Source organism: Xiphophorus couchianus, chromosome 2 (assembly GCF_001444195.1).
Source record: "Xiphophorus couchianus chromosome 2, X_couchianus-1.0, whole genome shotgun sequence".
Lineage (NCBI taxonomy): Eukaryota > Metazoa > Chordata > Actinopteri > Cyprinodontiformes > Poeciliidae > Xiphophorus > Xiphophorus couchianus.
In genome coordinates, this window is record NC_040229.1 from 6,861,607 (window position 1) to 6,880,036 (window position 18,430).

At 37.6% G+C, this 18,430-nt stretch overlaps 1 protein-coding gene across 2 annotated transcripts in view; it reads right to left on the reverse strand.

The window, feature by feature from the left end:
• jph3b (junctophilin 3b) overlaps nt 1–15,787 on the reverse strand; it is a 55,807-nt gene extending 40,020 nt beyond the window's left edge. For both annotated transcript variants that reach the window (XR_003597025.1, XM_028029267.1), the window contains exon 1: nt 12,551–15,787. Coding sequence is in view for 1 of the 2 variants with exons in the window: in XM_028029267.1 (XP_027885068.1) it covers nt 12,551–12,932 (382 nt within the window). In the remaining variant the exon portion in view is untranslated. The remainder of the gene's footprint in view (nt 1–12,550) is intronic.
• Nucleotides 15,788–18,430: the final 2,643 nt, after the last annotated feature.

The window sequence follows — 18,430 nt, forward strand, 5'->3', positions numbered from 1 at the left end:
ACCAGTAAGAAAATGCAACTGCAGTAGCCAGCATTCAACCTAAAGGGGGCAGCACTGAGGCAGTTCTAGGCAAAATATTGCAGAACTAAACAAATTGTCAACTAATTTGCACACAAAGACAGCACAAAAACAAAAAAGGAAATAAAGGCATAAAATCACTTAAAACAAAAATAAAGTTATTGGTGCAATAAAACACATTAAATATACTGGCTTTAATTAAAAAAACAAGGAAAACCAAAGTTTGTAACAAGGAAGAGAATATTGTGAGTTTGTCAGGAGAAACAAAGCATCTCGTTTATTTTATGATCATTAAATTAATCTGAATATTTTTGGATTATTATGTGTAAGCTGAATTTTTTCAGATTTCTTTGTAAAGTTTAGAAGTTCCTGTCATCACACTCCCTTCATTCATATCATTCCCGCTGCAGAACAATCCCTGCATCTCAGAGTTGCTGGAAAGTAGGCCATCAGAATGTGTGTGTACGTGTACGTGTGTGTGTGTGTGTGTGTGTGTGTGTGTGTGTGTCTGTCTGTGTGTTTCCAGCTTTCCTCTCTCACACATTCTCCAGCGGAAGTGTGTGTTCCAATCGGAGAGCAAGCGATCCATCCCGCCCGCCTGCCCGACCCCTCTGATGTAACAGCACTCTGATTCATTCTGGAGCAAACGCACGACTACATGCCCAAATAAGGACTGCTTCCACGTCCTGCGTCTGCATCGCAAACAAACGGCTCCCTGCTGGGCCCGAGGGTCAGGGAAAGCAGGAAGTGGTGAACGGAGCCAAACTCACACACACCGATCCGCGCGCCAAGCGGTGCTAACTCCAAACCTGCCCCAGTCATCGGGAAGATCTGGCCCCATACCTGCACACACACACTAACACACACACACTAGGACAGGGCCTGTATCAGAGACAGATGGGCAACACATCTGGCCAGCCCTTTGTAATCATGTCAGCACACAGCTGTACGGCCATATGAGAGACGGATCAAAGAACGCACACTTGTACGTGAGCAACAGCTTAATGAGATTTTATCAAATGGATGCTTTACAGCTGGAGCAGAGCCAGCAGGAAGAGGAGAAGAAGAAGAATCAGGAAGAGGAGAAGGAGGAGAGCGCTGACTGTGCAGAAGGAAACCAGACGGGGAGCTAAGCAGAGTCCTGGATATTAAGAGACTGTCGACATGTTTTGTTCAAATAAAAACACTAAAATGAAGAAAAAGATCACACCTGATGCTGCAGCTGCATAAATATTTGACTATCAGGGTTTTTATTATGATGGTGTTTTACAAAGGGGAAAAAAGGAGGAAAAAATTTCTGCCAAAAAGTTTCAAGGTTAGTCTCAGAAAATGTGTAGAATTATTTTTGGTAAGTTCTGAGTTTCAGTAGTTGAAAATTTGCACCAAAAAACATGAACGTTTGAAATTAATTTATCATATCAGAAATGTTTTAGAACAAATTGGACATTTTTGAGTTCGAAAACTCATAAATTTGCTCTAAATACCTGAGAAATGTTGTGATTAATCTCAAGTTAGACATTTTCAAGTTTCAAGAGTCAAACATTTTCTAGAAAAACTCACTCATCTTTATTCGCATTGATTGCTCCAACAGCGTTTTCTGCCTACAAATCGACCCTCCAGCTGCAGCTGATCCAGAACGCTGCTGCTGGCGTTCTGACTAAAACCCGGAGGATGGAGCACATCACCCAGTTCTAAAGTCCCTCCACTGGCTCCCTGCAGCTCAGAGAATAAACTTTAAAATACTGTTGTTAGTTTATAAGTCACAGAACGGTTTAGCACCACAGTACATTAAAGATCTGCAGTTGTCATAGCAACCTTCCAGACCTCTCGGGTCTTCTGGTTCTGGTTCTGCTCTGCAACCAGAACCAAACGTGGAGAAGCAGCTTTCAGCTTCTATGGATCACAAATCTGGAACAAACTTCCAGAAAACTGCAAAACAGCTGAAAGACTGAGTTTCATTAAATAAAGGCTGACAACCCACCAGTTTAGAGTTGTATTTGAAACATTATAAATGAAACATTAATCAACATATTAGATGTATAATGATGGCACTGCTTGACAAAATATAATGTTAACTGGTTGATTGTGTCTTTTATGACTTTGTATTTTTGTGCTTTTATGATGCCTTGTTGCTGAAATGTGCTACACAAATAAACTTGATTGATTGATTATTTAAATAACAATATGCAGATGTGATGATTGGAAATATGACTGAACTTGTGAATTGTTTATCCAAAGGGCTTTTCTGCCCTCCTACAGTCAGGCTGTCCCGGGCGCCGCGGCGCTGCTGACTGCAGGACTTACAGCCGATCAGCTACCAGCGGCGAGTGCAAACCAGGGAATATATGAGGCAGCGTGTGGGCCGTTGTTGCTTCTTGGAAGCGTTTACAAGCCTGAGTCTGAAACGTCGGAGTAAATGAAATATTTTCTGGTCGCTCTCCATGGTGCTGAAAAACCAGCAAGGAGCCGTTTCCCATCGCATTCAGGTCTGCTTACAGTTAGAGCGATGTGGCTTAAAAATAAAATCTAAGACTCGTTTCATACATGATCTGAGCTCCGATTTTAATCAGTTTCTGTTTCTCTGTTTCTTGTCTAAAAAAGAAATTACAAATAACGGAAAATATTTTCAAAAAGTGTTTTTTATTTCAATCAACCCCTCTGTGAGTTGTATGATGGACTATCAGGGCCAGTTTAATTACAACAAAATAATCATGACATTAGCAAAAATAACGACACAATTTTACCATAAAAACACCATTAAATTTATAGGAAAAAGTCTTTTTAATGAGGAAAAATGTCAAAAATGTGCAGAAAAAAATATGAAATTTTGACAAATGTCTGAGGAAAACCTTTGAAACTTAGAAATGTCCAAGTTTTTTCTAGAAAACTTATGAGATTTTTTTTTGATAGAAGTGTCCAACTTTTCAAACTCAGAAATTTTCAATTTATTTCTAGAAAATTTCTGAGATTAATCTTAAAATCTTTTAAAATTTTCTAGCAAATTTTGGACTTTTCAAACTCAGAAATTTCTGATTTTTTTCTAGAGAATTTTGGAGGTTTTTTTCTTGCCAATTTTTAACCTTACAAGCTATGAAAGTTTCTTGTTTTTTCTAGAAAATTAACTTAAATATTTCAGGGGGGTTTTTTGGCATAAATGTACTAATTGTTTTGTTTCTCCAGGGGTCCTAATACGCCATTGTTTTTATATTTTACAGTAGGGTTGACTGAAATTCAAAGACCAAATAAATAGAAGCTGTAAAACCCGCTTGTCAAACAAGATGGCCGCCCTCTGAATTATGAAAACTCATGGAGCGCATTGATGAAAAAAATCCAGATCTTCAAAAGCCAAAATGTAATTAATCAATAAAATAGATTTATCGGCCAGCCTTTCTTACAGTTCTGCGGGGAAAATATGAATCTCCAAAATGAAATCTCTGAGAGGACAGAAACGAGGCAGCGGTACATCAGGTTATCTTCTCTTTACAGCCGTGAACGCGTCCCTGCTGCGCTGACGTAAAACAGACCTTTCCGATGTGACAAGGCTTCAACCTCTGGCCTGTACAGTTGTAAGGAGAATCCGCTTCGCAGCTCGCACGTCAAAACAATTTTCCTGATTTCTGCCTGGAGGCGCCAGCGGAAGGCGCTGCTAAGTCATACAGGCCTCAAACCAGGCGGCTGCGTCAGCAAGCGCCTGGTAGTCACACAAAAACACTGACAGCAATGAGATCAAGAATGCAGAAACACTGAAATGGTTGGATCACGTGCCAAACAACAAACACGCTTTCTGTCTGAGGGTTTGTGTTTCACTCTGAGGATGGAAAACCTGTCAGAATCTTCAAATATGGTCTTACTCTACACTTAAATTAAGATTTCATTCATCAAAACGCCTTCTGGTGACGCAACTTTGGAGTTCAGCCTCTTGTCAAACTTAGCACAGAATTGTCAAAGCAGAGGCCACCAGGGGGCGCTGTGGGGCCCTCAGAAAGTTGGAGAAAAGACGAAGAAAAAAAGACAAAAATAAATGAATCGCATAAACTTCTAAATCTTTTTTCAACTTAGTTTTTGTTTTATATTATTCAATCATATTTTTAATTAAATATAAGTTCAAATAATTGACTTAGATATTATTTCTGATGCTCATTTTCTGATTGGCTGCCAGGGAAATTCATTCAAACCAAAAGAACCTGACAACATAAACCATAAGAGCTGTGAGAATAAAATAAAATTTGATGTGAATAATATAAAATATTACATATTTTCTTATAATCAAATGTTGAAAATTTGCATTGTCTCCACTAATAAAGTCATAGTATTTTATCTGATAAAATGTTATGCCACAGAACTACTGGCATCTAAAATCAAACAATATGACTTAGCATTCATGCAAAATGAATGCAATAATTATTGAATAGTGAATAAAAACATTCTAAAAGTTGATGCTTCTGTACGTATGCTGCAGCATTATCTGTAGATTTGCAGAAGTGGCATGGAGAAGTTTGGAAACCTGTGATTCAAACAACCTCACGGGGACCAAGAAAAGTTTAAAGTTCAAAACTGAAGGAGCCATTTTAATGAGAGATGAATCTAAAGAAGTAGAACAAACATTTTAAGTATCCAAAATAAATAAACAAAACCACAGAAACAACAAATAAAAAGAATTGAGTCTCTGGAAACAAAACTGTGCTTCAAGAAAAGGGTTTGTTGAGACCAAAGCGCCAGACTGAAGACTTTCATCATCCAGTTTTTGATAAAAAGAGAAAAACAATAAATTATGCAAAAGAAAATTAATGAGCTTGTTTTAATTTATCATGCAATTAGACTTACTTAGACTGACTTACTCACTTCTTCACCTTTAAGATAAATAGTTTGTTAATCGGCCTTATCAGAATATTCTGGCCCAAAATGAAAATGAGTTTGACACCTCTGCTCCAAGGGGGGTGAAAAGTTAATAAAATGTAGTAACAAAGTTGATAGTAAGCAACAGTGTTTGGCCACACCCCACAGTGTCTATTGGCTCCACCCACTTTGGTGGAATTTTTCAAAACATTTGGGGGCGGGGCTAAGCTTTCACAGGACAGTCAGTTTAAATATAAAAAAGTTAAAACAGTTCAAGGGGTTTGAATAACAACTTCAGCTTGGAAAAGAACAGAAAAGATGAAACATTTTCTTATTTTTACTGTCCAGCTCGCCGTGCGTCAACAGAGGCAGAGGACACACTCCCAGGATAAAGATCTGGATTTGTTTAATGTTTCAGACTGCTCTGCTAATCCTCACTACAAACACCAAACCGCCGTTACGTAAGCTGAGCCCTGCAGAGGAGCAGCAGTGGTAGTAGACGAGGCGCGGATTACAACTGGAAAACAAGGACGTCACAACAGAGTCCAAATAACTTTCAGGTTGTCGAACTTCAGCACTTTTCGCTAAAAATTTATAAAACATCAGATAGTAAGGATTCAAATTCTTCAGTTTTTTTCATTCTTATTCATTTATGGATCATCTTCGAACCAGAAAACATTACTGTGTGATTGAACAACGCTTGCTGGGTGCGTAGATAAATGTGTTGTTGTGACAAACTGTGGCTGACCACTGAAAAGAGGGAAGGTCAGTGTGAAGCTAAACCTCGGTTTGAGACTTTTATCCGTTTAAGAGCTTTTCCATTGGCCTTTTTTTCTGTCTGAGTCTCACAGATTTCTGTTTAGGGATTAAAAATCTACTCTGAAATTTCATGAAAAAGACCCACAAAAACAGTCAGTCCCGTATATGTTGCTTAAAGTAAGAAGATTAAGATTCCCTCCATAAACGAGGGCGATGAAATCTGCTAACAGAAACACTAACACTTTATTTCTGAGGAAATAAAATCTTTTATTCAGACAGTATTTCTCAAAGTCAGCATCCCTGTTGGCAGCTCCTGCATTATTAATTTTTTTGGCCAATTGCTGCGTTTCATTTGGTGCAAAATGCATTTTGCTGGAGCAGCTTGATGCTGATAAGAGTAAAATATGTTGCATCACCAAAAACACGTGACAGAAAAAGTGCAATCCGCTTATAAAGCTGCAGCCAAAGCTTTTTAAACTTTTAAAAAAATAAAAGTAGAAATATAACAATTTAATTACTAATAAATTATGAATGAAAATGTCCCAAAAATATGTTTAATACTGCTGTATAACAATTGTAGCAATAACAAATACATAAATTAATGCATATAAATAAGTTTATTTTTATGAAAATTGTTTTGATTTTTTGTAGTTTTTACTCAACTACTGTTCTGATTGTGTTGAACTTTCAGCAAATTGTCTTTTTTAAGCCTGTATACTTCAGTTTACAGTTAATTGATTACTACAATAGTTAACAATTCTTTCAATAATTGATTCATTGGGATTAATTTGATGAATTATTTCAGCCCTACATTGGATTTTGTTCTGCATTTATTTACCAGTATTACGTCAGTTAAATAATAATTTAAGAACACCGATATGACTAGTTCTTTTTTATTTTACATTTTATAAATAAAATTCATTTACTTTAATAATCATTTTGTACTTGATATTTATGTAACTATAACCTGTTTTGGGATAATATAGTTGTAAATGATATAATAATAGTTGTAGAGGAGAATAAAGTTAAAAACAGTCCTGGTAGACGAACTCCTGGTGTTTATCATTAATCTGGAAACTGTATGGAAAGCACAGAGGTTAACTACCGGAAATGTGCCAATTTCCTGGAGTTGACGATCTGATCTGTACCAGGTAAAGTGGTTAAGAGGATAAACTGGTGAAGAATAAAGGAATTAGTCATCATTCAGACCGAGAAGGAGCTGTGACGGCATCGTCAGGGGGAATATTTTAAGAAATGGACTGAGGTCAGAACTAAACACCCAAAGCAGTTACACACAGATCTCCACATTTCCTCTAAATTTTACTCTTCTTCAGTTTTCCTACTATCTCTTTGCTTTTTGCTGGAACATCAAGATTTTAACTTTCTGAGAAGCTTCAGTCTAAGTGATGCAACAGCAAGCAGTTCTGAGGAAGTGCTGATGTGCAGCAAATTAAATGCAACAGGCGTTAAAGACAGATGTTCAGGGGACGGGAAAACGGTTGAGATGTTAAAATATACAGTAAAATCGGTTTCCTAGGATATACCAATACTGTCCATCATGGCTAAAACTTCCTGTTAACTAAAATGACTGGACCATCTCAGCCTTCCAACTTTTTACCCAAACAACCTGACACATATTCAGTTTAATCATGTCCCTAACTATGTAAATTTAATCTAAATTATCCACAAGACTTCTAGGCAAATATTCTGTGGATTAATGAGACAAAATTGAAACCTTTTTTGGAGGTGAGCGTTATATCTGGTGTAAAATTCACAAGCTGTGTTTCCATCAAAGTTTTTTTTTAATGCATTTTATGTATTTTGAAGTGTTGCATCAGAAAAAGTTAATGGAAACAGTAAAATTCTAAATAACTTAAAGTTTTTATACTAATGCAGTTTTTGGCTTTTCTGAAAAAGAGTTAATGCACTGAAAGGGAGATGGAAACGGATATGATGAATAAACTATGACATTTACTCACATTTCTACTAATCTAGAACTGAAATTTTCTGTTTAGTAAATCTCCAGAATATTCAAAAACAATTATCTTATTTAAAAACTTTCTGTATTTTACTGTAAATCTCATGTATATCCACAAACCTTTCTATTTCTTAAAAACAGAAATTCTGTCCTTTTTTATGATAAAGTTCCTGTATATTGACAAACACTTGTATTATTTAAAAACCAGAAATGTTCTCCATTTTTACAGTAAATAATCTGTGTATCCAAAAACTGTTATTTAAAAACAGTAACATCTCTGTATATTGACAAAAATGTCTATTATTAAGAAGAAATGTCATTTTCTGTATATTCTTTTTTTACAGTAAACGTCCTGTTTAGTCGCATAAATTCTTATTTGAAAACTGAAATTTTCTGTGTAAAGTTTTTATAATAACATAATATACTAGAACTACTAAAAGAGGAGTTTTTAGATGCTTCTACACTGAAACGCGCCAGACTTTGTTGGTATCTGCAGCAAACTAAATGCTGTTGCACGTTTTGATGGCAACATTTAGTCCTGCGATGTTTTGAAGCGAGTTTGTGTTGCGTGACATTAGCTACTCAACATCCGCTGTAATCTGCCGCAGCAACCGCTGTTGTACACAATGACAGCTGTAATCTCTCTTTGTGACTCCATTTCCCGCTAACGTGATTACTGAATCCGTGCTGCCTTTTCGTTTATCTACTCCGCTGCCTCTTCGTGCCTCTGTGTCTGCAGTTGGTAATCAGTCAGCTTAGCTCTTCGTTTCGGTAAACACCCGGAAGAGATCCGGCCAATCACAGCCAAAGCTGGCAGGCCGGGTAGCCAATGGAGGCGGGGGACGCTCGGTCCCTCGTGACACGGTGACCTGCTGCACGTCGGCGAGCGTTGCTATGGGAACGCTGCTGCACAGAGCTGCTGCGTGGAAATGCAACGGAGCGAGGAAGGAAAGAGAAAGGCGGGAAGATCATGAGATCGGGGGGAAGATGCTGTGGGAGATTCCTGGAAATGTTTCGTCAGGTTTACAAAGTCTGGATCCAGGAGAGAAACTGAATACTTTGATTTATGAGTCTGAATATGACTGGACTCTGAAAGTGTGTAACTTTAAAATGCATCCGCCTTACTGACATCAAAAATCATGTAGGTTTTGGTGAGCAGTTTTTCCACACATATTTCTCATCTTCAAGTTTATTTTGCCAAGCTGAAGTTATTTCATATTATTTTTAACAGTCATCCTGAATTCTTATGGTTTTATATTTTAAGCAGTGTCTAAAATGTTAGTTGTTGCTAACACCAACACAATGTTTGGCAGAAGCTAATGCTAAAACTTACATTCAGATTATACAAACAAGAAACATACGTGAACTAAATAAAACATGGGAAGTAGAGGACAAGATGTGAACGTTATAGAAAAAGTAATGTGGAAATGAAATTGGAGCTTGAGGGGAAAAGAGCGAGGAGAGGAAAGAGTATTTGAAGAGACTTCAAATTAAGAGCATGAATATCAACGGCTAGCAACTTGAATGATTCTAAAATTAAACAACCAAATTTTAACGCAAATACTAAACTTTGTTAGACTGAAAGTTTACAAAGCAGCCAAGTAAATTAGCGTTTTAAAATGTACGCAGAAAGTTCACAAAATTAATTAAAATGCTAAAGCGCTAAAAATTAGCTTAGATTGTTAGGGCATTAGCTGATTTTAAAGTTAATGTAGAAATCCTTTCTTCATTAATAAAATAAATCCTAATTTTCAAACAGCATTTTTTATTTATTTATGTCTCATACTAAAACAAACAAAAAAAACTGAACAAATCTGCAGCAAAGTGAAAACTTTTTCACCCAGCTGCTACGCTGGGTAGAGGTTTTATAGGTGAACTTACTTTTCATTTTACTTCTATATTGGACTAGAATATGTTACAGAACCGGAACAAATCTGAGTAATTGCTGACCATGTGAATCAAAGTCTTGCTTCTACCATATTGAATTGAAGGCAGCAGGTAAAGTAAGATGTTTTCGAGCAAGGAAACATCTTCTTCATAAAAGTTTTGTCTAAGAACTGGTAATAAGGTGCATTGAGGCTCAGTGGAGGTCAAAACCCAACATGTTTCTGCAGACATTTAAAAAAGCATAACTTTCATGGAGAAAAAGTCAAAATAAAGATGGAAATGCAGATAACTCCATCCACAGCAATTAATTCAAGATTAACTCACACATGAATAAAAACAAAACAGATCTATATTCTCTTGCTCTACATAAACCCTTCAGTTCCCCAAACAGAAATCTTATCTCGCAGATCTATATAAAGGAGTTCTGTTATAATAAGGACACTGTGTACCACTGGAGCTAGATAAACACTGATAACTAGGCCAAACTCTGCTGCATTTACCGGATGTGGGTTCAGATACTCAGCGAGTTGAAGTGACTCTCCAACGCATCTCGTTTTATCAGGACCATATTTGTCGGTGCCGTTCTCTCCGTAATGATCTCACTCGTCTCCTGATTAGCGAGTATCTTGCATAATCATCAGGCTAATCATTCTCCCATCCATACATCCTTCCATTATCAATTCATTATCCACCTGCTCCTTTTATCTATCATTCCCTGCAGCTGTTGGTCCGTTTCTCCCGTTTTTGTCCTAAATCAACCCTGGAACCAGTCCGCTGTGTGGATGTTATCAGGACTAAAGGCCGAGCGCTCGTGCTGTTAGGCGGCCTCCTAGTTGTAGAGTTATGTAATGAGGCTTTGGCTGCATGTCTGCGGCTGAAAGCTCGTTATCACGCTTACAAACTTTCTGCATGCACAGGCTTTGCATGCTTCTGTTTTAAATTATATCTGAGAATCTCATCGAGAGTGACTGAACTGAATCAAGTTGTGAAGAAAATCAAAATCATTTCAATTTCATGGCGAAAGTCACGCTGATTTAAATCACGCAAATGAGTGATTTAACTTCAGATTTCTAAAGGGAAACAAATTCAAAAAGAAATTACATAATTAAAACATATTAATGCTTTTGTTGCATAATATCAGGCAAAGCTGCAATCTGGACGAAGCTTTCAACTTTAAGGATTTAGAATAGAATAACCTCAAACTTGTGTTTTTATTAACTTAAATAAGGAAGACTGAATTTTTACTTAACACTTGGTGTATCAATGCATATTAAGATATATTTGGTGTTTGAAATATTAAAATAAATTTTTTTTTTTCAAATAACACCTAATTGTTAATAGGAATACAGATTATGTCGGCAGCTGGACTGGATTGTGCAAACAGCTGAGACTATTTTGGAGAAACGAGCTGCTAATGTCACATCCTGGAAACTAATTATAACAACTTTAAGATGTTTTTTTCTGGCAAAATTGCATCTTTTTCAGATATTATTATGACTGTAAATAAATATAATTGTAACAAATTTTACTAGACCACACAAAAACAACAAATAAAATGAAATATGAAGTCTCTCTAAACAAAACTTTCCTTCAAAATAAGAGCTGGTTGAGACCAAAGCACCAGACTGAAGACTTTTATCATCCAGTTTTTGGTAGAAAAAGAGAGAAAAAAGAAACGATAGGTCATATGGCAAAATATCTATTATAATGGAACCTGGATCTGGTTTGAAAATGTTATTTCTAACATTTTCAAACCAGAAATCCACAAACCTTTTTTTTCTCGTCCCCTAATGGGACGACTGAAGGCCTCGGAGTGCAACACGTCTGAACGTTCAGGCTTCAGAAGAAAGACGTAAAAAATTAAAGCCGATGTTAATATTAAATCGCACAAGCTGCGCTGATGTAACATGTTGGCTGTGTGTGAAAGTGTGTGAGTCGGAGTGACTGTGTTGTGGTGCAGAAGAAGCACGGATGACCCCAGATGACCCCTGGAGAGATTCCTCCCACCGTGCATCTGCACCCAGCCTGTCAGTCAGATGGACGTTTTACTGAATTTCACATGGACAGCTCATTTCTCACATCCTCACAGTTTCAAAACACCCACAATGCATCTGTCCGTGCGCCTCTCTCTCTCTCCCAGCGATGACTGTAATCAGATTACTTTTGTTCAAGTAATGAGTAAAGTAAGGGATTGCAATTGCAAAAAAACCAAAGAGTATTAGATTACTGTTACTGCTGTGCGAGAAGACCGTGATTTTGTTTGTGCGTCGTCATGGTAACAGGCAGGTGTGTGGATCAGCAACAGACAACATGGACTGTGGGAGAGTATGACGGCGTGTCAGCGCCATCGTAGATAAAAATAAAAGGAGTAAATTTCTGCCAAAAAACTTTCTTACAATTTTGAGCTTAATCTCAGAAATTTTGTAGAAAAAACTTGAACATTTCTGAGATTCAAAAGCTGCAAATTTGCAAGAAAAAAAACCTCAGAATTGTTGAGATTAATCTCAGAAATATTTTAGAAAAACTTTGAAAATTCTGAGTTTCAAAAATTCAAAATGTGCTAGAAAAGAATTCTGAAATTTTGAGAATGATATCAGAAATAAGAAAAAAAAAAAAAAAACCCGGGGAATTTTTAACCAAAAATTCCCCAGATAAAGACAAAACCCTGCAGTTTTTGTTAAAGTTTTTTATTGAATGAAACTGATTTGGGAAAAAGTTCTTTTGCCTGATTTTATTTTTTGCTTCTTATATAAATCATTTTCATTTTGGTTCTTAAAATAGCAAAATTTCCACTTAACTTTATGTTTTGATGACGTATTTTTAAATATTAAATGATAATTTGAACAGTGACTCAGTACCTGAGTAGACTTTTTACCAAATACTTTTTTAATGGAGTAATTTCTCCGATGGCTACTTTTGACTTTTATTTGAGTAAAAATATTTTGAAGTCGTCTCTTACTTGATTACAATTTTTGAGAACTCTGCCCACCTCTAATAAAAAGTTTGATTTTCAATAAAGTTACTCCAGTAACTCTAATTGAGTAAAGTATTATACCGAACTTTGAGCCTTACCTCCGTCCGAGTACGTCTCCGTCCCGTAGCCATCCTGCAGCCCGTTGTTCCACGTCCCCTCGTACTTCCCGCTCGTCCCGGTGCTCTCCCGCACACCGTAGCGTCCCTTAAAGCCGTGCGTCCACTCGCCTTTGTACACCCAGCGGCCTTTGTTCTCCACGCCCAGGCCGTGCCTCTTCCCCTGAGCCCAGGTGCCCTGGTAGGTGTTCCCGCTTGGCCAGGTGTAGACGCCGAGCAGCTCGAAGCCGTGCGCCCAGGAGCCGCAGTACTCGCCCTGGCCCTTGGGTCCCGTGCAAATCCCGTAGCCATGCGCCTTGCCCTCCTCCCACCCTCCGCAGTATGACCCCCCATCGTCAAAGTTGAACCTGCCGCCAGTGGACATGCATGAAACAGCTCTTGGCAATTCCCCTGAAGCCTCGACAAAAAGAAAAAGAAAAGAAAAAGAAAAGAGAGGGAGGAAAAAGAAGGGCAGGTTGGTGCCAGAGGTGGGCGGATCGATCCAAAAAATACAGATAGATCGGATAGATAAGATCGGACCGATCAGATCGATTCTTTAGTTTCGGGTTATTTTACTTTCGGTGCTGTAGTTTCTCAAAGATTTAGTTTTTTTGGCTAAAATGCACCCAGATTTGTCCTGTTCTTCTATAGTTTCTGTTTATCATGTTATTAAAGGTATTTTGTGTTATAAATTTTGTCCAAATTTTATTTTAACGGAATAATTCAAAGGAAAAATAACACAAAAGTGGTGCAACGATTGCAGTTTTCTGGCCGATCTCTGGTCTACTGATTCTGATTTTGGCCATATCAGTTGTTTTTTTTTTTGTTTGAAATGCTGGTAAATAAAATAAGAAAAGTCATTAAGTTGGTAGCAGTGGGGAGATTACTGTTAACTGGAAACATGAAGCCATGACCGGGTGGGCCAGGCTGCCAGTCAAACCTTTTTCACAGAAGAGAAAAAAAGAGGACAGTGGCTGATTTTTAGACTTTTGTCGAGGTAGAAAAGATCAGCCGATCATCAATCTCCAAAAATTAAGGAAATTGGGGCGATTTATCAGCTAGTCGATTTATTGGTGCACCGGAACCTATAAACGTCCAAATTCTGTCGCAGGTTTTAACAAAATAATTAAAAGAGAAAAAAACACAAGGTTTGCACCGGTTGCAGTTTTCTGGCCAATCTTTTACAAGCCAGATCTGCAGATTTCGAATTTTGGCCGATCTGGGTCTGTCCGTCAAACCGTTTTCACTGCAGATCAAAACAAGGACAGTGATTGATTAAATTGTCAAGGTGGATAAGATCACCTGCAAACGTAAGTACCGTCTGATCACCGGTCTCTAAAAATTAAGAAAATCAGAGCTGATTTATTGTTGGACCCCTTAATAAACTTTGCCCAGATTCTGTCCTAGGTTTCAACAAAATAATTAAAACCTGGGGATAAACCCCACAAAAACACAAAGTTTGGTGATGTATCAAACTTAAATAACAAAAATATTGGCAATATAGTTATTGCCGGTGTCTGTATTGGCGATACTGCCGCTGTATTTACTTGGACTGATATAAAAATATGCCATATCGCACACTTCTACTGGGGTCCAAATTCTGTCCTAGGTTTTATCAAAGCAATTCAAAGGAGAAAAAATACATGAAGTTTGATGATGTATCAAACTTAGATAATAAAGATATCAATATCTGTATTGATATTGGCGGTAGTGCCGCTGCATTTACTTTGATTGATTGATGTTATTGTGCTCCTTTACTGGGGTCCAAATTCTGTCCTAGGTTTTAATAAATAAGGAAAAAAACACAAAGTTTGATGAAGTATCAAACTTAAATAATAAAAATATTGGTATCGGTATCAGAGATACTGCTGCTGTATTTACTTGGATCAATATCAATATATTATCGCACACCTTTACAGGGGCCCAAATTATTTCCTAGGTTTTAACAAAATAAAGGGGAAAAAAATCACAAAAACATTAATTTTGATGACATATCAAACATAATAAAAATATCAGTATCTGTATCGATATCTGCGATACTGGCGCTGTATTTAATTGGATCGATACCAAAATATGGCGTATCGCACACCTCTACTGGGGAGATTGGGGGTTAGGAGGCTGGAAAAGGAGGCCCCACCTCTGTTTTCAATGAAAGGAGGTGAAGGATGAAAGAGGGGTCTTCCAGCCGGACCCTGATCACACCATCATCCCGCGGGGCTCTGATCGGCTTCGGCTAGCACCTTCCGGGCCCTCTGCAGCCGATGCAGGTGGGAGAGGAGGAGAGTTGGCCCGGAGCTGCCATTATCCTCTCTCAGCTGGAGTTTCACCCATCGAGCCTACACAGTCTACGACACAAACTCTTCCTCCCACTCAGGCCCACTTGTTCTGCCGCCTCCTACCTGATGATGCCGAGAAGTTTCCCTGCGGAGGCTCAAACCCGGTCAAGGCCCTCCAAAGAAACCCAAAAATAATAATAAAAAAAAGTATTTGAGGAAAGGAAAAATATTTTCTCCTCTTAGCTTATTCCCAAAAATCCAGAAAAATAAAAATAAAATTAAAAAAGGCTCTCACTTCAGACTCATCGTCTTTTCCTTCTCACATGCATATTGAGTGTTACTGCACAATGCATGCGGGAGGGAGAGAGGGAGAGAGTGAAAATGGGGGAAAACACAAAGATACTCAGCTTTGAAGGCTGAACAGCAATGCAGTCTCCTACCTTCTGCAGCCACACACACACACACACACCCGCAAACACACTCAGAGAGAAACAAAGTGCGCACCCTCCGACAATAAAAAATAAAGAAGTAAACTGATGAATTTCTCCTCTCTCTCTCTCTCTGCCTCTCAGTCTGTATGCAGGTTTAATCCACTGCGTCCATAAGTGGTTTATCCTCTGCGTGGGTTGCCTTCAGGTTGCCTGGTCGTTGCCTGTTTTGATGAAACAACATCCATCTATGTGATCCGCGCTGCTCCGTGTCCTCTCCTGCTCATCTCCATGTTTCCCTATGGAGCACCGGCTGACGCACAGCCTGCTGCTGCCCCGCTCCCAGTCTCCTCTGACGGCCGGATCGCTCTCTCTCTCTCTCCGTGCTTTTTCTGTGGATGTCTCTCTCTCAGAAAATCTGCTCATTAGAGAGGACTGTTCCAACGCAGCTAGCGCCAAACCTCCCCTTCTCTGCTCAATAGCACAATCCGGCTTTTTTAAAGAGGCAGGTGCTGCATCACCTGTGGATCATCATAGAAACAGCCTTCAGATGTTTCACTCATCGTTTGATTCACGCTGTATTATTTGCCTGAAGGTGATTTCTAGTTAGTCTGAAGTTAGTAAAGGTCTAAATGCTGGTTATTTGTCCTGGCGGTTTGTTTTTCAGTTCAGTATTTTCACCATGTTGTTCATTCATTTATAAATGTCACAGTTTTCAAACAATTTTTTTAAATTAGCAAGCTAAATATTTACTTTGGAGATAAATATTTAGTTTACGAATTAAATATTTAACTCTAAACTAAATACTTAGTAAACAAGCAGATTTTTTTGTTCACAACCAACATATTGGCTCCAATTTAAATATTGAGTCAGCTAGCAAAACAATTATCTTACAAGCTAAATGTTTACTTAGGAAACTAAATATTTAGCTCCAATCTAAATATTTACTATATGTTTAATTAAACTAAAATTGGTGAAATAGCTAATTTTTACAAATAAAAAATTTCCTCCAAACTAAATGTTTAGCTTTAGCTAAAATTTTAGCTACAACTAAATACTTAGTTAAACAAAATCTTTAGTCTACAGACTTAATAGTTTGAAGCCAGTATTTCAATTGCAAGTAAAATATTTAGCTTTAGGGAGTTAAACATTTAGTTAGCAAGCTAAATATTTAGTTTTTTAGCTTGCTAACTAAATATTTAGCTATGACAGTATGATGCAGTGTCCCTCTCCTTACATAACACAGGGATGCATTAATGCACTAAGTGTTTGTGCATCATGTCTCCGGGATTCCTCGTCGTTAAAGTTAAAATCGACTATAAGCAGCTTAAATGAACAAAAGTCCTTTTATCTGATGACTGAAATGCTGCAGAAAATGTTTCCTTTTAATCTTCAGATAGTAGCAGAAACTTCACAGCAGGAAAACATTAATTTGTGAGCTTCATCTGCTGGTATTCTGGTTTCTGATTATATTTTAAGAGTATTTCCCCCTCAGTTTATTCAGCTGTGTTTTTTCCTTTCAGTGATTTTCTCATGAGCGTTTAAGTGTTTAAGTAGTACGACTTTTATGCCATTGTGGGGTAATGATGTTCCACTGCTCAAGTTAAAAACCAGCATTCTCATTTTCTCATTTTTTCCTCACAAGCAGAGAAATCTTCTGGCTTTGCTTAATCTTTCAAAAGTTTGTGCATATTTCTTACACCGCTGTCAAGCAAATACTCATATATCTTGCTAAAAAGTTACTTGTAAGTTCAAACTAAACTCTTCTTTCAAGTGTACTAAGATATTTGCACTACAAACTAAACCAAAAATACTTGGTTTAGTTGGAGGGGCTTAAAAGTTTTGCACAAAACTGGAAAACAGTTAAACTAGAATTATTCAGATTACTGTCTCAGACTCCACAAACCTCAGGTAGCACCTTTGTGAATATTATGCTACATGGGAACATTAATCCTAAAGAAATAAACTTCCCTCCTCTGCTTTGCTCTGGACGAAAAGGTTAGATAAGATAAGATAAGATAAGATAAGATAAATCTTTATTGTCATTGTCACAAGGACAACGAAACAGTTAAACATCTTTTCTTGCCGCTGTCTAGAATTTGAGCCATTTTGTTGCGGCGGCCACTAGCTGCTGCTATTCGATGCGGATCATGTCAAGGATTTGAGCAGACATTCGTCTTGCTAACTTCCTTAAGTCATAATCCCTTTGTTGGAGTCAGGAAATCTCAGTAACCCTCTCTCTCTTTTCCGTCCACTCATTAACCCGCTCTCCCTCGTTCTCTCCTCCTTTTTCTGCTTCCCCTCCGTCTCTCTCAGTGTTCGGAGAGCTCAGCTGTAATCCTCAAACTCAGTGATTTTATTACTGTAATCTGGCCTAGAATTGGCTTAGCTCCTGTGGAACCAGGAGAACAGGGACAACAACAGGACAGCTGCAGGACGGAGGAGAAAAGGAGACAGGAGGACATGGAAGACGATGTTTGAGATGAATTTAAAGGAGGGATAAGACTGGGCTAAAGAGCAGCTGACCTGTATTAGTACTGAAGAGGATTAGAGCCACTGAAAAAAATTATTTCTTTTCTCAAAATATTTTTTATTCTCAGATTTTTTTTACTTAAACCTCAGAATTCAGATTTTCTTCTGAAAATATTTGCCTTTCGTCTCCAAATTCTGACTATTTCTCAAAATTCTGGCTTTTTGTTTTCAGAATTTTTTTTCTCACAATTCTGAATTTTCTCCAAATTCAAATTTTTTTCACAAATCTTTTTTCTCAAAATTCTCACCTAAATTTCTGAAATTAGTTTTTTTTTCAACATTTTGACTTTTTTCCCTCAGAATTCAGATCTTAACCATATAAGTCTAATACTGTGTCAATCTATTATATTGACACAGTATTATATATTATTATATTATATTGTCAAAATAATTAGACATTCTTGGTGTATGTTACTTATGTTGTTAGCATATGAAAATAACGTCAGTCCTTAACAGGAAGTCGTGGTTGTTTTGAAGCAATCTGATTGGCTGATTAGCGCTACACTGCCCCCTATAGGTTTGGCATGTTTACAACAGTCTGGGGAACATTTATGCAGATTCATGCTGATGTAATCTTTCCTGAAACCGATTTCTTGCATGTACGATATTTTTTTCAAACATAGTGGTGCAAATATTGGTTTAATAAA